Raw genomic sequence first — 22,811 nt, 5'->3', positions numbered from 1 at the left:
GAAGAACTGAGGCAGGAGGATGAGGTAAGCCCCAAATTCAGCTGCATTTACCTCCTTCTTGCGTTGACCTGATGTGCTCTCAACATGTCTGCTGCCTTGGGACTGTGGCTACAGAACCACCCGGGGGAGCTCGTGAAGATGTTTTGTGGAAGGTAGGATCTACTGCTTAGAAAAACAGAAACGCTAAGAACATTTTAAGTTAAACAGCTATCAGATTCCCAAGTTTGAAAGCCAGAACTGGTGAAGGTAGTGGCTGATAGCCTTGGCCAGAAACAGCTTAAGTTACCGAGTCCAGTCACGCTGAGAATCTAGCAATCAATCACCTTTAATTAAACACTGCTCTATATACACACACGTACATATGTACATCCACATACAGCAGGTAAAGCAAAAAAAAAAGTACATGTCCAATCACTCACTGAAGAAAGAGATGTACGTAGCTTTACGCTCTCCTACAGCCGGTCCTTTCTTCCTGGCTTGCAATGGGGCATGCGTGGGTTATGCGAGTACCTTGCAGAAGGCACCCGTTACTATAAGGAGTATTGCACAGGTCAAGCAGCTGGAGGCTGGCTCCCAAATACCTCTGTTGAAGCTTCGACTGGAAGCTAGAAATAAAACCACCCTAAAAGACACTGCCACAGTAGCAGCTAAACTAGTGACTGAAAGCAAAAAACAAACCATCACGACTCATTCTTGACTCTAAAAAAAAAAAAAACCCAAAACCTAGTGATCGTAATAATCCAGAGGCCCTAGCATGCTAAGACACTGTCGTAGTGCACGTGGCTGCTGCTGTGTAAGGTACAAGAATCAACTGTGCAAACACAGATCGGCACTGTGCGCTGGGTGGGGTCTGCCAATTGTGTGACTTCTCCCCTTGGGGAAAACACGTGGAGGTGACACACGCTGGAGTCGGCGTCGCGCAGAAATGAATTCAGATCCAGTATTGTGCTGGAAAGTGTAGGGGCTTCTGTATGCTACAGGCCCAAAGAAGAATCTGTGCAGTTCAATGACTGAGTCAGGAGATCCTCAGTCTTACACATGGAACAGAGGGAACCTCCTCCTTCCCACCCTCTGTCCCGAATTCTCCACCCCAAATGGGTAAGAAAGTTCATCTGCAGGAGTACCTGTTCTCCACACGCCGCAGCCGTTCAGACGCGGGGTCCGGCTGACGCTTACGGTCTTCTTCCTGGCACACGTGACACGGGCAGCTTGCGCTCAGCCTGACGCAGCGTTCTGGGATGTCGCCTTGATTCCGACTTACCCAATCTAATGTGCTTTTGATTGCAGAAAACTTGCATGATTCAGTCACTAAATGCGAAATCATCCTCCATAGTAATGCTTAATTGTGTGTTGGCTTATTGCTGGTCCAGGGCTCGGCCGCTTCGTTAGCGCTGGTACTGCCCCGTGTCACCCGTTACTGCCGCTTTGTCAGGTGAGGCATCGTCCGTAGCTGCAAGACAGACATCAGACACTTCATCGGAAGGTACCAGCTCTAGGGAGCTTTACGGGAACGTGCACGAGCTCTCCCCGACACGGCTGCTGCCCTTCCGTCACCCACCCCACTACCTCGTTTGCTTCGCTGGCCGTGGAAGAACGGCTTCCACCTGCAGTAACCTGGAGCAGGGTTTTGCCCGTTGCACGGGGCTCCTTTTACAGAAAATGCTTATAAAGGCAAATAGCATATGCAGTCTGCATACGCTGCGTGAGGCCACACAGAAAAGAAATCCTGTAGCAGTGCGGCTTTTCTCAAGAGCCCGACAGCTGCCTCTGGATGGCAGAGCCGCTTGTTCGCTGGATTTTGGCCAGGGAACAGCTCAGGGAAGCTTGTGCCGTCTGTGCTAGGAGGACTTCCTCCTGCCAGCTCCGCTGCAGCACGGCAGCGCTTTCACAGCGAGTCCCCCCCTGAGCCACAGACCATTCCCACCTTTTTCCCTCGCTTCTCCAACCGAAAAGAAAGCAAACCCTGAGCTGTGGCTGCCAAGGCTTTGTGGGCAAGTCAAAGCAGGAAGAGGGGACGGGAAGCAGCAGTAAAATAAACATTTCCTCGCATTTTGCTGAAGCGCTGCACCCTGGCTCTGTATTGCTGCAAATGCCACTCTTCCTCTCATTATAAAGCGGGCTGAGCGCTGGTGCTTGCTTACCTGCTGAGGGCTTGGGGTACATCCTGTGGAAAAACAGGAGGAAAGCGTAGAAGGTAAAGGCCAAGCCTCCAAAGATCATCCCACAGACCAGGAAACTGTAGCTGCCCTGATCATGTATAATCTGCAGTTGGAGGGGGGGGGGGGAAAAGAAGGGGGGGGAGCAAACATGTCATCATAGCACTCAAATACCTAATTAGCATTCCATACGAGCTTTACTATTTGATAGCTCGAGGGTAGTGCAGTGCTTTTTCCCAGCAGTGGCCCCAAACCAGGACTAAGAGTTCTGCTAAGAAGCTCCCGTCCATTTCTGGCATGCCTTGCCTTTCCTTCGTCTGCACTTACCGATCCCACCAGTAGCTGCAGGACCATCTCCCCAACCCCAGCTCCAGTCACCAACACGGTTGTGGCACAGCCTGCAAGGAGACAGGGAGGGCTGTTGGCGGGGAGCGGGGGGAGCAGCCAGCAGGACCAGCCGACGCCGCTTCACCCCGCTCCGGCAGGGAGCTACAAACACTGGCGTGTGTTCCCATCCAGCGCTGGGAACGCCTCTGCCAACCTGCGGTAGCGCAGAAAGGTGCAAGTTTAAGCCAGAAATTCATCTCCCGTTCTGTCACTTGGCTCTGCTGGCGGAGGTGATGTCGCTGCCCCGGAGACGGAGGCTGGCAGAGACCTCCTGCAAGAGCTGGCCAAACTCTCGGATTTTCAGTTCACTGGTAACCTGGATGATGCTTTCAAAACTAGCCCCCCAGCAGCCTCTAAAGCAGACGGGCTTGGCAGTCCTCAAGAGCCCTCAAGCTGCAGGAAGAGCCAATCTGGATTATTTGTACACTGAAACCGGGACTGGTTCAGTCTGGTTTTCTGACTACGAGCTTGAATAAACATGATATTCAACAGCAGATCTTTCTTCCAGGGCTCCTAGGCATCCCTGAGGAGGGAAGGCGTTCCTAGGTGGGATGGGATCCGAGTTCTAGCCTCAAACCCCCGCCCCGCTCACCTTTGTACTGCAGGATGTCCTCGGTGTAGGCGAGCATGCTGGGGAAGGTGCTGCTGAGAAACAGCCCCAGCGACGCTGTCCCCACAAACAAGAAGACAACGCTGTAGGAGAAAATCAGGAGCAGGAGGAAGGTTATCAGGATTCCAACCTGCGAACAGCAAACACACAAGTCAGCAGGAAGGTAAATGCCGAGCTGCAATAGGCTCTAGATTTTTATTAAGTTTTTTTTTAATTTTTTTTTAGAAAATAGTTTGGAAAACAAATAAACTATACTGAAAAATGATCACAGTCTATGAAAACCTGAAGTAACTTCAGCCAAATAAAATCCATCTACCTTCACAGTGAAGAACCTGGTACTCTTTGTAACCGGATTTCACAGAATCCCAGAATGTTCGGGGCTGGCAGGGCCCTCTGTGGGTCACCCAGCCCAACCCCCTGCCCAAGCAGGGTCACCCAGAGCAGGCTGCACAGCACCGCGTCCAGGCGGGGCTGGAATATCTCCAGAGAAGGAGACTCCACAGCCTCCCTGGGCAGCCTGGGCCAGGGCTCCGTCACCCTCAGAGGGAAGAAGTTCTTCCTCGGGTTCAGCTGGAGCTTCCTCTGCTTCAGTTTGTGCCCGTTGCCCCTTGTCCTGTCGCTGGGCACCACTGGAAAGAGTCTGGCCCCATCCTCCTGACCCCCACCCTGCAGATATTTAGAGGCATTTCTAAGGTCCCCTCTCAGCCTTCTCTTCTCCAGGCTGAACAAGCCCAGCTCCCTCAGCCTCTCCTCGTAGGAGAGATGCTCCAGTCCCCTCCTCATCCTCGTAGCTCTCTGCTGGACTCTCTCCAGTAGCCCCTCAAATTTAAAGTGACTGTATACAATTCATCTGTCTGAACTGCATCAGATAGAGACTTAAGATCGTATCTGAAAAAATACTTTTTCTCTGCAGCTTTAAATACAATAGTGATGCTACCTCCATAATATTCACACGTCTCAGTCACCAACAAGTCTTACTCAGCACGTTAAAGAAAAGACTTGGGTTCAATAACTGCTCAGAAAGCAGCCACCAACTACATTTCAGGAGGCTTGCCCTGGCCTCTGGCTTGCTGCAGGGTACGAGGAGGAGCAAACCCCTCCAAGCCGGACGGGGTCAGCCATGGCACAGAGTCAGCAGAGGGAGCTCACAATACCAACACAACTCAGTTGTGATTAATTGTTTCGGCCCCGATTCTGGGCGTGTGCACGCACACAAGAGCAATTCAGATTCTAAAGGAATTTAATTCAAACTGCAGATTGCTATAATGCTGAAGCGACTGCCGAGAGCTGGTGTATCTACTACAGAGAGCAAGCACTGCACAAAGGGTTCAATGCCCGTCCAACGGATTTTTGTCCTTGCACCATACTCCTATGGCTGCTGGTACGGGGAAGACAGTAGGCTTCCACTCAGGGCTGGAGGCTGCTCCCTCTTCTCCCCAAATGCCAGCAGCATCCAAAGCCCTGTCCTCAGCTTTGTTAACGGAGCAATTGTGCAGCTCAGACAAGCGAGTAAGGCAGTAGTATGCATCAAGGAGATGCATAGGACTGTTCCTATCAGATACCCGAGACGGAGCTGCTGATGCTGAGCTCTCCCTGCTCCCCTGTAAGCAGTGACTGTGCTGAAGTAGGCGACTCTGCTCATTTTTAAAACCACTGCGTTTCACTTGGCTGTAGCTATTGGTACCCAAATCCAGTTCTTTAGGCGCCCGGCAGCAGGGTGCTGCGCTGGCAGCCTCTCCCGCCTCCTGTCTGCACGGACACCGGCCTGGATCTTCAGAGCATCCCAGCGCCAACGGTCACTCCTGTTCTCTCACCACCCTGGTACAGACTCCTGGCCTCGCAATCTGAACTGCGAAATGTGCTACCAAAATCACTTCTGGTTTAAATAAACTGTGAATTAACTGCCTTCTCACCCATTTCTTTCCTTCTGTTTTTGTAAGAAGTGTAAATGGGAACAACTCCCTCCCTGTTGTCTGCCACCTCCTTACAGGCATCCATCTTACCCATCCTTACCGGACTGTTCCCCCTTCTGCAAGTCATACGCTTTGTCCATTTCAGCAACCTCACATCACACAGGTTTCATAGCTGCTGCAGTCTAACTAGAGAACTGACTGAACTATCTGCCTTCCCCATCCCATGGCTAACGCGGGCGTTAAATCCCCTGTAAATGCCAGAGAAGACAGCGTGCAAAGTAACTAAAGCCAGCAGACACTTCGCTAGGTGCTTACACAAATCTAACGTTAACTTCACGGAGGAGCAAGCTCAGGACAGCGGAGTTGTAAGCGTTGGAGCCAGCTGCCAACACGCACAGACAGCAATGCAGAGCAAGGCCTGGTGCAGATCCACCAGTTCTGCACATCCCCGCCAAGACTGCACAACAGCCTGGGGGCAGGCAGAAGAAAAACACATCCAAACCAGCCTTACCACGTTGATGAAGACCATAGTTGCCGGCTTCATTCGGTGGGACACAGGGATGGAGATGAGCCTGCCCAGCGTGATGGATCCCCAGAAGAGGCTGGGCAGGTACCCGGCCACTTTGTGTACGACAGAGAGAGGTTCTTCCACCGCGTAGCTGTAAACGAAGCCCGAGTACTCTCCCTGCGGGGAAAACAAACCGGCGTGTCACACGGCTGGGACGATCTACAGGCTGCGCAACTTTAACTTCAACCTGTCCCTCAAACGTTCACCGCACGGTGACAGTGCTGGAGAGCCCGCCTACGGATTTGCTACCAAACCTCCAGGAGCCTTGTTCCCAAGGGTTTGCAGCTGGAGACAGGCTTCCACCAGAAGCAGAACACCAGACTTAAGCTCTCCTAAAAGGGCAAGACTTCACAGCATTGCTAGGTAAAACACATGCCAGGCTCTTCTCCGTAGAGATGCTCTCTTCCCTAGGGACTGCCTTGTCCTTTTCAAATCATGTACGCCTAAAACGTAACACCTGAAGAACCTGGAGTCGATCATCCTGGAAGATGGAGGCCCTGGCAAGTTCCCGTAGCTGGCAGCTGCTCTGTGTAACCCCCGCTCATCTTTCAGGACCCTGTTTAACGCCCTAGTAAGACCCAGCAGCATTTGACCATGAGGGGACCGAGACAAAACTGTTGACAGAAAAAGAACAGCAACTCGCCGGCCAAGAGCGAGCCTTCCTCGCCCGGACAGAAGAACTACACATGGTGAACGCCGTGCGTCTGCGCCGGCCAGGGCCACGCGGCCAGGCCACGACAGAGAGACCGCACCATCCCCACGTGCTCTCCTCTCGGGTTCTGGGGGCTCAGGGGACCCGTCAAAGTCCCCGTTTCTTGTGAAATAAAACAAAGCTGTTCTCGCCTCTTGGCTGAAGTGAGAAGAGACCTCCATTGCGTATGAGCAGACAACGTCACAACTCCAGCTCTACACTGGCTAGGTTAGTAGCAATCTAGCTGCAACGCCACAGAGCCTAGGAGAAGCCACGAAACCCTCCCAAGAAGCGGGGCACGCATCAGCCTGACTACGATTAGCTTGGAACGAGCTCCCTTGGGACCCAGCCTGCTGCACCGGCAGACCCGCGGGTCCAGCCCACTGCGCGCAGCGGCCGTGTGCGGGGTTCCGGCTGTTACAAGTGATTTGGAAAGAAGAAAGCCACGCAGCTTCGCTCAGACAAGACCCCCTCTAGCAGCTGAACTCACCACAATCCCATCAGTCATGAAGAGAACAAGAGCCCCAGTGATGTGGACTGCGAAGTAGGTGTAAGAAGCCCCTCGGAAGTTTTTGCTTTGGCAGCAGCTAAATAAGTCATCATGACCTGGTGAAAAACAATGCAAAGCAAACTTAGCTGGAACGTCCCCCCGGGGCTGGGTGCTTGCCAGCCCGCAATGGGGATTGGTTTTGCGCTCAGCTGCAAGACAGAGATTCATAGAGGACGTTGGACAACGCGGAGCACTGCTAACCTCTGCTGGAACCACCTCCTTCTTTACCCACCTATAAACTTTCAGAAGGAAGATAAATGTGTTTACGGGCTGCTGTCCACATCCTAGCTCTCCAGGACACTCGCTGCTTGTGCTCCTCTTCCCATTTAGGAGCAACACGTTGCTGGCCCCACTCTTACAGTCAGCAGAAACAAGCCCATCTGACCGTAACACTCGTGCTCAGAGCCCCTTGTCCTTGCTACCACCACACGGGAGAGTCCTGCCCAGGAGAGCTCATGCTCCTCAGATAAATGATACTCAGCCAAACAAGCCACCTTTGGGAAAGAGGGAGCTACACACACAGCCAGCGTCACCTCCTCCGAACAGACCACGGGGAGCCACAGCCTGCCGAAGCTGGGGGTCAGGACCCCCGGAATTCCCAACTGTCCCATCCTCGTGGTACCACCCCAGCCCCGGGTGGGCAAAGGGCTGGCGTGGGGGTGACGGCTCCGGGATCCCCGTGCAGGCAAGACAGTCGCTCCTGCACGGCAAAGACGAAATTCTCACTGCTTCTACGGGGAAGGAGGGATTTTGCCAGCACAGATGCGTTGCTCAAAGATCGCAGCAGTCGGCATATGGTCTTCCTGCTTCTCTAAGGATTAATCTCAACTGCACTTAAGAGGAAGATGGAGATCTGAAGAACGTGAAGCTCCGGTGGGTTGTATGGAAGCAGGCAGCTGGGTCAAGGAAAGAAACCAGCAGTGTCTCAGCTAAGGGAAGTGCTGCCAGATGAGCACAGCCTTGTTGGACACCAGAGAACCCACACTGCTAGGGAAACCTATGATCCTTCCCTGCAGCACCTCACCACAGCTCCAACTGCCTCTGCCTCCAGGTATTCCTTGGGGACCTTAGAAATGCCTCTAAATATCTGCAGGGTGGGTGTCAAGAGGACAGGGCCAGGCTCTGTTCAGTGGTGCCCAGCGACAGGACAAGGGGCAACGGGCACAAACTGAAGCAGAGAAAGCTCCAGCTGAACATGAGGAAGAACTTCTTCCCTCTGAGGGTGACAGAGCCCTGGCCCAGGCTGCTCAGGGAGGCTGTGGAGTCTCCTTCTCTGGAGATATTCCAGCCCCGCCTGGACGCGGTGCTGTGCAGCCTGCTCTGGGTGACCCTGCTTGGGCAGGGGGTTGGGCTGGGTGACCCACAGAGGGCCCTGCCAACCCCAAACATTTTGTGATTCTGTATTCCGTAAAATTTCCTTTTATTGTTCAGGTAAAGCCAGCTCTTCTGTAACAACACCAAACACTCCTCTGATAACCCTAAAATAGGATTACTTCTGAGATTCACCATTTCGCTGAAGAATTTACTGCGATACGTTTCTCTTGGGTAGCAAAGACCAATGTTACTACTGTCCCCAACACAGGGTGTAGCCGCAAGCTCAAGAACAAACTATTGCTGGAGTTCAACTTCTCCCCTCGAACAAGGGTGCTGTCCTCACTCCCTTCAGACCCACCCAAACCAGCGTTCCGCAGCACGACGGCCGCTTTCAAACCCAACGCTCAGCAGAGCCAGCCCAAAACCTGACCGAAAACCTGAAGGGAACGAAGGGGCACAACTTTCACGTGTGCTCAGCTTGCGAGCCCAGGTTTTTTTTAATTTCAGGGCAGCCTGGAGCGCTGCTCAGGGTTACGGCTCCATCTAATCGAGGGCAGTGAGGCACCAAATTGTTTGGGTACTTCTGGATTACATCCACGTGAACGCTTTGGAAAGTTTCCTCCTTAGACAACAGCGTTTGACCTCACTCGTTAAACCCAACGGAGACACTCGGAAATGCACCTTTTTCTCCCCCGCTCGCCACCCGTTCCCCCAAGCCCGCGAGAGAGGAGCCTCCAGCTCACCTCCTGCTGCCCGTGGTCTCTGCGCGGCGGCGGAGCCCTCGTCCTTCTCGGCGGGCCGCGTCTCCATCGCCAGCTCGTCGGCTGGCAGCAGCGGGCGGCTGCTGCTGTTGAAGCACGGCACCATCCGCTCCTTGTAGAGCAAGAGGAACACGGCGATGGGGACTGGCAGCTGGGGAGGAACAGAGAGCGGCAGGTCAGTATGACATGAGTCTCGCACGAAACAGAGTCCAGCTCGCCGGTCACGAGGGCCTTTTCAGAAGCCGCACTCAGCGTCTGCAATGGATGTGCTGGAATTTACCTCCCAGAGCAGCCTGGCGCTGCCCCGGCCTCCGAGCAAGGACAGGGGCTGGCAATGGGGCAAGAAGCCACGGCAGGAGGCTTGCTCCGAGAGCTGGTAGGGAGGAAGATGAAAGCTGAGTTGAGAGCAAAGGCTCCTGATCCGCAGCACACTCAGGACATCTCCTGACAGCCCCCACGGGATCACAGAATCACAGAATGGTAGGGGTTGGAAGGGACCTCTGTGGGTCATCTAGTCCAACCCTCCTGCTGATGCCAGGTGGGCTGGGGACCATTCACCTGGGATGGGCAACTGGGACACTGGAACAGAAGGCACCTAAATACAAACCTCACGAAGCGCTGTGCCAGCCCTTCAAAGCCAAAATGTTCTGGTTCCGAGCATTTGACCGCTTCTGCCCAAAAAATAATAATTAAAAAAAGTAGCTTTTTCCTATGGAGAGCGGAACAGTTTTAATGGGAGACTTTCTGCGGCTGAAATTCTTTGTGAGGGAAGAGCAAGCTGCTCCAAGCCCTCTGCCCACCTCCAGCCGTTAGCAGAGGTTGCTCAGCATCTCGTAAGAGGCGAGCTCGTGGTTCCCAGGCCAACGACCACGGCACCGTTACAGCCGAGCTGCTTCAGGGAGCCCCTTGGCACAGCCTCTGCTGAGGGACCCGGGACTGCAGAGCAAGGAGCCCCCAGCCACCGCCCTCTTGGCTGTCGCTGCCTCAGAGACCCCTGCACACCCAGAGATGCTGCTGCGGGCTCCCAGCACACCACAGTCCCACCAGCCAGGGCTTTCCACCCGGTGACAACGCACCTGAGGACCGTGGGCTCGTACCTGCCCGCGGGATCCATCCGGGCAGCGTCAGGACCCCCGGTACCGTGCTCCCTCGCTGCCACGCGCCCCAGGACAAGCCCACTCCCCCTGCACACCCACAGCTTGGCGGGGCCTCCGAGCCCAGAGGGACTCACTCGTTTTTTTAGGGAGAGAAAACAGAGGGAATGAAGCTGGGTCTGCCCCTTGCCAGCCCTCCCTCCTCCTCCCGCCGCAGCCGTGGGGTGTTTATTCTATAACAAACTGGAGAAAGCCAGGAAATCCTAAGTGACAGCTCACTCCCCAGCCGCCGAGCGCTTGTTTTCTACATGTCTGTGAGCAAGTGTGAGCTCTAGCTCCAAATTTCCTGCCTTTTGTTGGCTCGTGGCATGATTTAAATGTATGGAGAATTCCCCCCCATCCCCGCCTCTCTCGCCTGAATTCGTTTACGAGGACTTCATTGTTCTGGGAACAATGGAAATAGGAACAGTTAGTTCGGTCCCAGGGAAGAAAAACGCATTTGCTTGATAGTTCTAATCCTTCCGGAGGTCAGGACCAGATTTTATTCTTCTAAAATTGCAGATTTTGCAAAAAAAAAAAAAAAATACCCACGCAGAGGGATTGGCTGTGCAGATAACAGCTCTGGGCGCTTCCAGCCATAAGGAGCACTGGGTGCCTGTGCAGAAGAGGACCCCAGCTCTGGAAACCCCCGATTCCCAGCCAAACCACAGGCCCTATCCCTGCTCCCCAGATCCTCCTCTCGAAGACAAGCAGGTCCCTTTCGCTTTACCCAGACCGTGCCATCTGGAAGCTGGCAGCACCTCGGGTGCACGAGGGCCCTGACCCCCTCCACCGCTGGCCATTTTTGGTTGGAAATACCCAAAAGCTGGAGACTCACCCGTGGTCAAGCACAGCCCTCGCCCACGGGCTGCCAGCATGCCAAAGCAAGCTCAGGAAACTGGGGAAAAGCAAAGGACCAAGCTCAAGAGCAAGCAGGTTGCCAGGGCTCCATCCCGCGCCAGCCCCGTGTCCTGCACTGCCTTGGGGACAGTCACCACGGCCACCTGCCCCACAGGTGAGGCTGGCTGCAGATCTGGACTGCGTACAGGGGATGGAGCATCCATGAAGTTCAGTTATTACATGGGCAGACGGAGAGGAGCAGAGCGCTGAACACCAGAGCCCTGCCAGGGGATGTTTCACCAAGCAAAGGGACAAACCCACCCCTGAGGAGCAGCCTACCCTAACCACAGGACAAGGACAGCTCCAGAATTCTGTGATTCTGTCACTGTCCCTTCCACTGCCCACACGTGCACAGCCACAAGCTGCGGGGCTGGTGCTGAGCCCCTCTTCCCATCCCCAGCGGGAGAGGTCGGGTGGTGACGATGGCCAGGACACGTGCCACGACACACCGGGGCAGGGCCACCGTGCTTAGCGCAGGACCTTGCTACTCAACTCCTACAGCAGCTTTAGTTTTCTTGGGGCCAACACCTTGGCTGCCCGGGCAGGCTTTATCAAAGCCATCCCCCCCTGCAGGGAGCCCAGACAGCGAGAACCAGAGAAGAGCCGCAGCCACAGCCCCCAAAATACAAACACCAGTCCTCAAAGCACCGTCCCACCCCGCACCATCCCCAGGCACGGCGAGCTGCACACCTCCAGTCCCCATCTCTGACCATGGTGCAATAACCATTTGCCCACGGGCTTTCCTCCCAGGGCAACTCTGCTTTGCCCTGTTTGGCAGAAGGCTTTTCTTTTTTTCAAGAGGGGAGAAGCAGAGCAAGCTCCAGCTGAAGATGAGGAAGAACTTCTTGCCTCTGAGGGTGACGGAGCCCTGGCCCAGGCTGCCCAGGGAGGCTGTGGAGTCTCCTTCTCTGGAGATATTTCAGCCCCGCCTGGACGCGGTGCTGTGCAGCCTGCTGTAGGTGACCCTGCTTGGGCAGGGGGTTGGGCTGGGTGACCCACAGAGGGCCCTGCCACCCCCTGCCATGCTGTGATTCTGAGAGGGGCATCCGAGCATCCCCCCGGGAGCCCGCACGGGGCGGAAGGGCAAAGCGGGCAGCAAGAGCTCCGCTGGCCGAACCGCCGGGGATGCCCCTCTCCCCCCGGCAGCGTCAAACCGCGGTTATAAACTCCACAAGTTGCTGCCTCACGCAGCTGAGCGTGGGTAGAACCCAGGCTCCTTCCCTCCAGTTTCTATTTCGGTCTCTCGCCCCGGGAGCACGGGACCGTTCCCTGCTATTGTATCCCGGCGACTTTAAGCAACCTAAGCACAATGGAGCGTCCCGCGCTTCCCCTGGGAAACCACCTTCCGGACAAACACATCCCTCTCCGAGGAACATTTTCCTGATTTCCAGCCCCTTGGAACGGGAGGGATGATGACATTTCCGTTCTGTGGGAAACAGAATTTTAAAACATGTTTTTCTTCCAAATCTGGATGGAAAGCCAAAATTGTCTCTTAGAATGAAAAATTTTGGCTTGGAGTCCCCCAAGCACTTCGTTTTGATAATGCTGAACCACTTTGCTTTACTAAAGCAAAAACATTTTTCTTCAGCAACATCGGAACAACTATTCCGCCAGCTTCACGCGTCGTATTTATGCCAGAGTCAAACCGAGACATTTCCACTTTAAACAAAGCAAGAAATTGAAATCAATCATTTCGGCTTGTGTCTTGTCAGACTACACACAGCCCTGTGAAAACTGGGATGAAAATGGGTTTTTGACCATTTTATAACAAAGTTGCTGGTTTCCCTTTCTATAGCTTACTCGTTTCACCCACTTCCCTGGTGTTTTAAATACCAGTTCTCATCGTCTCTCTCTGACGCTCACACCATAAAGCGGGGTCGGCAGTTTTGGAGCCGAGCTGCTCTCGGCATCTCCAGCCAGCGGGCTGGGTTCTTCAGTTCAAACAAGGAATCAAGTCGGCTCCCTCAGCGAGGCTTTGGGAAAGACAACAACAGCTCGGCTCTGCCACGGGGACACGCTCAGGAGCTGCGTACGTCCCACTCCCCGCTCCTCTTCTGCTCGTTACCCAACCCTCATCCCGAAAACCACCAGTGCCCCAGCACCCCAGGTCTCCCCGTCGCACTCCTGGGGATCCTACGTGCACACACCCACGCGTGCAAACCACCCACACTTGAGCGTGCAGCCATGCACGAGCCCAGCTCACGCTCTGCTCTGCATCAGCTGCTGGGCACAGCGGGACTCGGCCTTGGGTCCCATCCTGCTCCCAGAACGTCCATGGGACACTGTGAGGAACAGCGAGGGGGCCTGGCAACCACCCTCCCACCAGTGCTTCAGATCTCGGGCACGTCGTCGTGTCAAAGCAGATATTAAACGCTGCCTTCAAAACTAAATTAGCTTGCTCAGGATTGACTGGCAAAATAGATAACACTCCGGTGTAATTAAAAGCACATCTCCCATGGCACATGCAGAGTCGGAGGTAATTAAAGCCGGCTTCTCCTCCCAGGCAGGAGCGTTCTTTTTGGTTCTTCTGCAGAGAAGCTCCTTACAGCACCTGCCCACCTATTTTGGTCACCGGTTCTCCTCCTCGCAGCAGCGAGCTGCGCAGGCTCGGGCTAACGACAGCCCCTGGGTTAGATGCACTGGGGGATGTTTTAGTTGTTCAGCAAATGGGAAGACCAAGAGCACCAAGAAACCCGTTCCCTTCGCCTAGTGCAGGCGGAGCGGTGGAAGGTCAAGGTCTGCTCGGTGGCCTGGGACAGGAGAAGGAGCACCGGGGCAGCCCCATGCCTTGGCAGCAGGGCAGGGGCTAAGCAGTGGGTACGGGGGCTGCCGGGCCGGCAGGCAGCGAGAGTCCCTCGGGCAGGATCACCCTGCACCACTGCAGGTCTCCGGGCGAGCAAACGGGCACCAGCTCAGCAGTCCCTGCTCCTGCACGCTCTCTATGAACAGTCAATAGAGGACTTCATGGCAACGGCTGCGCAGGCTGGGCTCTGCTCACGGGGGACCCGGGGACCCCGGGCAGCAGGAGCTGCCACGCACGAGGCACAACCGGGCACGCCACAGGTTTCGGGAAGAGCCGCCCTCAGCATCCATCCCGGCCCGGGCAGCACCGCTCGGCAGGGCCGACGCTCGCTCCAGCGACGCGCTCCGCTCTTACGGCCCCGCGTCCACACGGAGAGTCACGCACACGCTCGCAGGGCGGCTGCTGCCGGGGAGGTGACAGCGAGCTCTGCTGCAGAGGGACCGGGGACAGGCATGACGATGGCCACAGCCCAGTAAGGCTGCATCGAACCGTGCTGGGATTCGGGTATTAACGGGGGGTAAGGAACAGAGCTGTGCTCCAAAGAGAGCCGACAGCCTACAGCCGAGAGCAGCTTGCTGGAGATCAGCTCTGGGACTCAGCTGGGCGGAGGAAGAGGACAGGCACCAAACCCCACCTCGCTCACAAAGGAAGAGCCACAGGGCTTCTACATCTGCTGCAAATCACCAGGGAAACATAACAAACAGGCAGAGAAAATCCTGATCCAGTTTTCAGCAACTCAGTTTGTCGATGGGCACTTTCCTGCGAATACCACTGCAAATCGCCCTCCTGCCACGCCGTCCCCGTGCCACCGAGCTCCCCCCCAGACAGACCACGGGGGAAGAGCTTTGTGGCTCCTGCCCGGGGGGATGCTGGAGGCACAACCAGCTTCCAGGGAGAGCAGGCAGATCCCCGCAGGACGGTACCTCGGCCCCATCACATCTGACTCTGCAGCGACCGCTGGCTCAGCTTCGCACAGTCCTGCCCTCCCGCCCCAGGCACCTGCTGGGAACGGGGCACTTGGCACAAAACGAACCTTTGCTGTGGACCAGCACAACCATCCTCACGCCTCCTTCCACCACTGGGACCAGCTAACAGGCACCAACACCCCCCAAGCACCACCGCTGGCTGCAAAGCCGAGAGGCAGGGATGTCCCCAGTAGCAGCCCGGGCCACCCCAGCTGCAGCACTCACGTTGATGAGGGCCATGATCCAGAAGGCGTAGGAGACGCGCGTGACCACCATGCCTTTCATCGGCAGGTCGTAATGAGACAGGTTGCCTGGGTGGTGCGGGACCAGGGACTTGCGGATGTGCGGGAGGTTGCTGGAGGCGTTGGCCGTGGAGTTGGAGAGGATGCAGTTCGTGTCCGAGAGGAAGGGGTCAGCGATCAGGGGGCTTAGCAGCGCTCCAAAGCCCACGAAGAAATGAAGGGCCTGCAAGAGATGAGACACGCAAGTCGAGCAAGCAGGTTTACTGCTCTTCTCTGCAGCGACGCCGGCCGAGCCCCTCACTCCTCTTCCTCGGAGCCAGAGAGGAGACGCGGGCTCTGAGCTCACCTGCAGGAAGATGGCTGAGTCCTTCTGGTAGATCTTCACCAGCTGCATGTTGGAGATGGTGTCGATGCAACCCATGGCCAGCCCTGCCACAGCCATGACCACAGCCAGGACCACCACATTGTGGCACAGAGGGATGATGGCAAAGACCAAGGAGATTGCCAGCGACGAGGCGAAGAGCGCGAACAAGGACTGAGCCAACCTAGACAGGGAGAGAGGAAAGGCAGGACAGAATTACTACCACGAGAGCAGTGCCCACAGCACAACCCTGCCTCCCGTCCTCAGCCCCGGGTCAGTCAGTGGCGTGGGCATTAGCAGGAGATGGACCCACAGGCTGTAGCTCCAACTAACGCAGCTCCAGCAACGCTCCTCTGCCAAGGCAAGGGAGCTGCTTCGCACCCTGCAGCCCCACGCCTCCGCGTCACCGCCAGCCTAGGGCACTGCCATCTCCTGCGCGGAGGGCGATGCCTCAAAGGGGCAGATCTTCCACCCAGCTTTCACAGAGCAGAGTAACCACCCCTTCAAAATCCATGTTCTGCACATTTCACGGCAGAATAAGGCCTGAGAACCTTCCCTTGTTAACTTGGACAGATCTGGGAATGGAAAGGGACGCGGGTACACGCAGGCAAGGCTGCACCGTGACTTCCGAGCAGCTCCAGGGCACCTCTCACGCAGGGCTGTATCGTACAAGCAGGCGTGAGAGCTGCAATCCCAGTTCCCGGCAGGGAGAGAGCTGCTGGCATCCACATCACCGTGCCATCCCGGACCTGCCTGCACGCGCGTCCTGCCTCACAGGGAGCACCGGGAAGCCACCATGCGTCCCTCTCCGTGCCGGCAGCATCGTCCCTTCCCCCAGCACGACGGGCGGGATGCAGGGCTGCTGCCGCTCCCGGCGCGGGCGGCCACTTCCCAACCCACGAAGCCCAGGGGATGCGTGCGGCAGAGGCAAAGCCGGTGCCTCGCATCTCGAGCCTGGCAGCGGCGCGGGGAGGCTGCTCTCGGCGTGAGCCGGGCGATGGCCAGCTCGCTGGAGAACCGGGCTGGCACCGCGCGGCTCCGGAGCTGCCAAGTCAAAAGGCAGGAAGGAAGGAAGGAAACAGGGACCAGACAGCGAAGCACCGAAACCAGCAGAAAGATGGGACGATAAAGTCACAGCAGAGAGCGAGCAGCACAGGCAGGTCCCCTCCCCACCCTGGGCTCCCAAACCCTGGCAGATGCCCATTGCAAGGGCCAGCAGCTTGCCGTGACGAGCTGCTAATTAGCTCCTGGGGTCTGCTGCTGGGGGATGTGGGGCACAGCCGCCTGCCCACAGTGAGGGACTGGCAATGCACAGCTACGTCACAGAATGGTCAGGGTTGGCAGGGACCTCTGTGGGTCACCCAGTCCAACCCCCTGCCCAAGCAGGGCCACCTACAGCAGGCTGTAGAGGACCTTGTCCAGGCGGGTCTTGAATATCTCCAGAGAAGGAGACTCCACAGCCTCCCTGGGCAGCACGACTCGCTCCTGTGGGCTGCCTGCGCCCCACGACTGCCCAAGGAGGGAGGAGAAGGCTGCGAGGAGGCACGGGCTGGAGCTGCCAGGCACCACGCTGCCAGCCCTCCTGCCCCGACCGCTCGTCCGGAACGGCCCGGCCATGTCACTGCGTTTCTGCCTGGCCCTCACCCACCTGCAAACCCAGAGCGACCTGGCCTTCCGAATCCTGCTTGTTGCTTACACTGCACTCCAGCAGCACCGGGAAGAAAAAACAGGCCAAGGACACGTCTCCTTCATTCTCCTGCCCGGTGGCACCAACCTGGCTGTACCACCCCCAGCCCAGCCTCGCACACCCACCAGCCCAGCCACGCTGGAGCAGCCAACGCTTTGCGAAGCTGTAACCACTGCTCTTCCTCTGCCAGCACAACGGAGAGCCAGCGTGGGATTTCTGGGGGAGGGAGGGAGCAGAGTGAGATGTGCACAGTCACGGCAGGAAAAACCTCCAGCAAATGAGAGAGGAGCAGCTTCGAGCTGGGAGAGACGAGGCAGGAGCCCGGGAGCAAGCAGAGAGGCAGAGGAAGGAGCAGCTGGCGAAGCTGAAGCCGGGAGCGATGGGGAACGGCGGAACGCACGCCGAGCCACCCCAGCAACGCCTCTTCTCTGCTGCAGCCCTGGCAAAACAGCCACAGCACCGCTGCTGCTTGGCTGGGGAGCACACCCATTACCAGAGTTCAACATTAATTGCAGATGATGCTACGTCGTTAAAAAGCACTAAAAAAGATCACCTCGCTTATCCCCAGTGAGCAAAAATTCCTGCCTCCAGCCCCGAGGTGTTAATGCCACAGCTGCATCCCCACGCAAACACCAGCAGCCCACGGCCCCAGCTGGCCCGTGGCCCCGCTGCCCCCTTCCCTGGCTCTGACGTTAGGGGGGGGACCAAGAAATCGCAGGCTTCCCCCACCAGAGCCCCGAGACGCAGCCGAAGGACGCTGCTCAGCGCCCAGCCACGGGAGCGCTTTAGACGCCAACCTCTTCGAAAGCATCCTTAAGCGAGGGACCCCGCGACTTTCAGAGGGGGTCTGAACCCCACGTCTCGATGATGCAAAAAAAATGCACCCCCCCAAAGGGCTTAAAAAGCAACCCCGACGTCATGCCATGGGCTGGTTTCTGACATCGCTGCCCTCCCCGTCACGAAGGGGTCCCCACGTCCCCGGCCGAGCCAGGGCAGGCTCCGCTTCAGCACGCGAAACAAGTCTTGTAATGCAACGGACTCTGTTTCAGGAGCACCCAGTGCGTGTCCTGGCTCCATCACAAAGCCCGAGGGAGGGTCTGCAGCTCCCCCCGGAGAGGTTTCGGCTGTTCTCCTCTCTAGGATTAGGCTGATTGATGCTATCCTGCAGCCACAGCAGCAAAGCTTCCCCTCTCCTTCCCACGCACAGTATATAACCCCCCCCACCCCCTCGGTGTTCCTGTTGCAGCAGGCAGTCTTCAACTTCAAGGATATTCTTCCCCACCCCAGGGAGCTTTTTCTAAGTCCCTCACATCAAGAAGAAAAATGATAATCAGGCTAATTCAGACTTGCAAAACTGATGATTAAAAACTCCAAGCCCTAAGGGGATGAGGTGCGGACACAGAGGAAGAAGGCGGCGTGGATCATCCCACCTCTGCCTTCAGGAGGACGCCTGGCCAGGCGTGGGGAGCATCGCCTTGCCCGAGGAGCCCACGCTCGAGTCACCGTGCTCTCTGGTCCCCTGGCAGCAAAAGGCTTTCGCTCCCTCTGCGGCGAGGAGCGTCCTGGTGCACCCACCACACGCTTAGACAGAAACCTCCAGCAGCTGGGGGTCTGCAGGGCAGGGAGAGAACAGGGTCACCCGCTCCCAGCTCGTGTGCTGGGACGTGCCCAGGGGCGAAGATGAAAGAAGGGAAGAGGGTCCCATCCCACCAGCCCTCCGGGTCCCGGTGTGGGTCACTCCTTTGAGCGGAGCCGGCTCAGGGCTCCGACACAGCAACTGACCCACCAGCCCCCTCTGCTCACACCAGTGGGACCAGCTCAGGGCTGACCCAAACGCTGGGAGCAAATGACAGAAATACAAAAGGACATAAAAACGCACTTTCTGAATAAAAAAAAAAGGCAAAATGGGGCACGAGCGCTCAGTTACTCTGGTGCTTCTGTCACCAACGCGTGCAGCACAGAGGGAGCGCGACTTCAACTTCACAACACAAGCTCAAAATCCAACTAAACTGGAAAGGGAAAAGGCGAAGGAGAAGCCTGGAAAAGAGAAGGCTGCGGGGAGACCTGATTGCAGCCTTTCAGTGCTTAAAGGGAGCCTATAGGAAAGATGGGGACAATCTTTATAGTAGAGACAGCAGTGACAGGACGAGGGGTAATGGTTTTAAACTAAAACAGGGTAGGTTTAGGCTGGATATAAGGAAGAAATTCTTTACAATGAGGGTGGTGAAACACTGGAACGGGTTGCCCAGAGAGGCAGTGGGGGCCCCATCCCTGGAAACATTCAAATCAGGGTGGACAGGGCTCTGAGCAACCTGATCTCGTTAGCGGTGTCCCTGCTCGCTGCGGGGGGGTTGGACGAGATGAGCTCTGGGGGTCCCTTCCGACCCAAAACTTTCTATGATTCTGTGAAGGCAAGGGGAGCAAGAGGGAGAGCGGCGGGCGATGCTGCTGCACAGAGCTCAGCCCTGGAGTCCGCGGCATCAGGCGCTCAGGGGTGGGCTTACCCAGAAGCTCACCTGCCCCTTGGGGTCCTGAGTCTCAGCAGGGCTCACGCCCTCTCGGCGCTCCCAGCCCAACGCCGCTGGCTGGATTCGCGGCCTCACAGCACGCCCGGCACTGCCGAGGGTCTGGCGGAGATAGGAGCCTTCAGCGTGCTTCACGCAAAGGTGCGCAGGGCTCATCACGGAGGGCATCAGCTGCTGCCAGGGCTGTCTCTGCTCGAGGAACCTCCACCAACACCACGGCGGCAGCGGGGTCTGAGCCAGGGCACGCACTCCACCTAAACCCCAACCCCACTCACGGCAAACACCCTGCAAAAGCCGTATTCTTCCGAAGCAGACCTTGCAATCACAACCCAGCAGACCCCAAGCACGAGTTACCAGCGAGCAGCAGCCTGTCCTGAACCGGAGCGTGAGCTTACAGAACGCGCCTTGCAGCTACGTGGGGGGCTGCTCGTCCCCCAGCTCCGGCTTCGCAGCTCCCGACCAGCCCGGGAAGGGACACGCAGCGAACCCAGGTCTCCAGTGCAGAGCGCAGTCGCGTTGCTGCATCGCTCGGGGAAACTCGCGACGGCAAACTTTCTTCCTCCTTGAAATCTCGCACGCGAGGGAATTCTGGAGAGCGTTCCGGCAGTCCAGGCTTGCGCCGAGTTGCAGAAGGGTCGGGTGCCGTCGTGATGCTCTGTCCTCCCAGTGCTCAGCTGGGCTGAGAGGGCAGAGACCACCACCCAGCATCCAGCAACTTCTCTGGTGAGAGGAGCCAAACCATCACCTAGGTCCCACCACCCGCCTCTGATGCAGAATCCAGCAACAACACTGCTTCCCCCCGCGAGTCCATCACTCAGAGCAGACAGCTCAGACCAACACACATTTTAACCGAAAGCGAGCAGCAAAGTCTGTGTTCCTCAGGCACTAGAAATTAAACACAGCTTGCAGCCAGACCTTGGCTCAGCTGGCTTGCAGGCAGGCGACGTTTGGGATCCTTTACCAGCAGCTATCCATCTCCTAACTGGAAAAGACGACTTCCCTGCCCGGCATTGGAGCCAACATAATTTGATTTTAAAACCTGCAGCATGGCGCAGAAGTAGAAATCCTTCGCAGGACAGCTCGACCCGTCCGTCCCTGAAGAGGGAAGGGCACAGGAGCCCTCAGGGTCCGAACAGTTAACATTCCCATCCAAACCCACACGCTGTACGCAGCGCTGCTCCGGGTAACCCCCCGCAACGCTCGCGAGCTACAGCTATCCGAAACATGCCCTCCCGCCTGGCAGGGCCGTCGCTCCTCCGCGGGGCTCAGACGCTTGCGAATCCCCGCTGCTCCAGGAGGCTGCGGGCCCAAGCACCCCCCGGTCCGTAACCGCGGCGAGCGACAAACGCGCTCTTTTCCCCGACGTGCTGAAGCAGAGTCAGAAGTTTGGGAGTCTCTGAGCATGGAATCCCACAGGGGTCTGCGTAACCCATCGGCCGAGGGAAGGAGCGCTGGGTGTGAAGCTGACAGCAGGGAAAAATTCTGCATTTTCCTTCGCTGCTCCTTCTGCCATATGTGAAGCAGACCGGGGGCTGGCAGCGGCGCTGCCTGCTGACCCAGCGGTCTGGGATCCGTGGCAGACCCAGGGCAGGGTGCCCACGTGCCGTCCCCGTCCCTGCGCACCCCGACAGAGAGCAGCTCCTCCTGCTCCACGAAGCCTGTGGGCTCTGTCCGGGCAGGGGGACCAGGACAGCTCAACGTATCAGGACGGCAATTTAACAGGTGCTCTCACACCACCTTCATTAGCCAACACCACAATTCACCAGCCAAGACTTTAACAAAACATCTTTAAATGGGCATTTTAAAGCAGCGAAGGATTCATGCAAAGTTCTCCCATATTCTTGTTCACCATACACGAACACGACACACATCAGAGCCGCACACGGAGCTGACACGTTGCATCACCGCCTGAAGAGTTACTGGCAATGTAAATAATCAGCTCATCCTCCGCAGAGCTGTCTTCAAGCCTCAAATTAAACGCCTGTTTGGCGACCATTTCACGTTATTTATTTTATACACATCCTGGACAGAAGGCTCAGGGCAAATCCCGGTTTGGCTGCGCCCAGGTTTCTCGCTGGCCCTGTGAAGTTCGCTGCGGTCCCTGGCCACCCTCTGCCCCCCCAGCCACACCTCGAGGACCGCTCGCATCTCGCCTCGCGTTTGCCCAAACTCCCGGGGAGCACGACAACGCCGCGACTTCTGACACCGAGGTTATTAAAACAGGCTTCCAATAATATTTTTGTGCTGAATAATCAGGTTAAGGAAAACACCCTCCAGGAAGTTCTGGCTGTGACTTCACGCTCGAGGCGATCGCTGTCCCGAGCTCCGGGGGAACTGGCAGCTCCTCTCCAAGGGTACGGAACCGCGCGGAAAAGGAGCAGCAGCCCGCAGAGCGGCTCCCACCCCGCACCTCCCGGGAAGCCCCCACCCCTCCGGGAGAGGGCTGCGGACCCCCGGGGCCACGCACGAAGCCCTCCACTCACGCAGACCGCAGCATCCCACCTCCGCCACGCAAACCCAAAGGTGGGAGGGAGACGAAGCCCAGGGGGGGTCCTGCCGCTGCCCACCCCCAGCCCGGGAGGAAAGCAGGGGGGCTGCGATGAGTTTGCCAGGCGCCTTACGTCCTCTTGAAGACCCCTCCGAGGCAGCTGCCGAGCAGGAGGCAGAACTGCTGCGAGAAGAAGACCCAGGTGATCTGGGAGAGGGAGCTCTGGGTCTGGCAGCGCAGGTCCAGCAGCGTGGGCCCCAGGAACGCGATGCAGAGCCCGAAGCTGAAGAAGACGCTCCAGTAAGTGAGGGTGGGCTGCAGGTTCCTCCGGAACCGGGCCGACACCCGCTCGTCCCACCACATCGCGGGCGGCGGGGCGGGCGATGCGGGGGTCCCGGTTCCTCCGGTGCGGGATGTGGCTCCGGAGCCCCGGCACCGCGCCGGGCGCTGGCTCCGCCCCCACCTCCTCCTCCTCCTCCTCCTCCCGGGGCCGGGCCGCTCCCCATCGCTCCGCCGAGCCCGGGGCATCCCCCCCCGGGGGGGCCGAGAGCCCTCCCCTCCCCTCCCCAGGACCCCCCCGCCGGGCTCGCAGCATCTCCCCGAAAGCGGGGCAGCCCCCCGCACCCCGAAATGCCACTAACCCGCGGCACCCGACCTGAGGCACAGCCAGAGCACGGAAAACACAGAAATCCCCCCCTTTTTTTTTTTCCCCCTGCTGCCGACCCGCCCTGCGACCCCCATACCCACAAATCGGTGC

At 57.4% G+C, this 22,811-nt stretch overlaps 1 protein-coding gene across 2 annotated transcripts; it reads right to left on the bottom strand.

Moving 5' to 3' along the window:
- Positions 1-307: 307 nt before the first annotated feature.
- Positions 308-22,510, bottom strand: SLC60A1 (solute carrier family 60 member 1). Of its 2 annotated transcripts, XM_075442669.1 has the most exons (10): positions 22,188-22,510; positions 15,340-15,538; positions 14,977-15,216; positions 8,933-9,101; positions 6,816-6,931; positions 5,578-5,751; positions 3,136-3,283; positions 2,484-2,554; positions 2,142-2,262; positions 308-1,450 (listed from the first exon to the last, which is right to left on the bottom strand). In XM_075442669.1, exons 1-10 carry the CDS (start codon positions 22,415-22,417, stop codon positions 1,386-1,388), a joined length of 1,533 nt encoding a protein of 510 aa, XP_075298784.1. In that variant the 5' UTR covers positions 22,418-22,510; the 3' UTR covers positions 308-1,385. The 2 variants fall into 2 exon arrangements, with proteins under 2 accessions (XP_075298784.1, XP_075298785.1); XM_075442670.1 differs by lacking the exons at positions 308-1,450; positions 6,816-6,931 and having other exon boundaries at positions 2,171-2,262.
- Between the last annotated feature and the right edge of the window lie 301 nt (positions 22,511-22,811).

This window comes from Opisthocomus hoazin, chromosome 25 (genome assembly GCF_030867145.1).
Source record: "Opisthocomus hoazin isolate bOpiHoa1 chromosome 25, bOpiHoa1.hap1, whole genome shotgun sequence".
Classification (NCBI taxonomy): Eukaryota; Metazoa; Chordata; class Aves; order Opisthocomiformes; family Opisthocomidae; genus Opisthocomus; species Opisthocomus hoazin.
This window is presented reverse-complemented; position numbering and strand designations above follow the sequence as displayed.

Coding starts and splice junctions, on each gene's coding strand:
- SLC60A1 (XM_075442669.1), bottom strand. CDS start 22,417: ATGTGGTGGGACGAGCGGGTGTCGGCCCGGTTCCGGAGGAACCTGCAG. Junction 3,284..5,577: donor CTATGGTCTTCATCAACGTG/GTAAGGCTGGTT, acceptor TGCTGTTCGCAG/GTTGGAATCCTGATAACCTT. Junction 1,451..2,141: donor GTACCCCAAGCCCTCAGCAG/GTAAGCAAGCAC, acceptor TCTGTCTTGCAG/CTACGGACGATGCCTCACCT.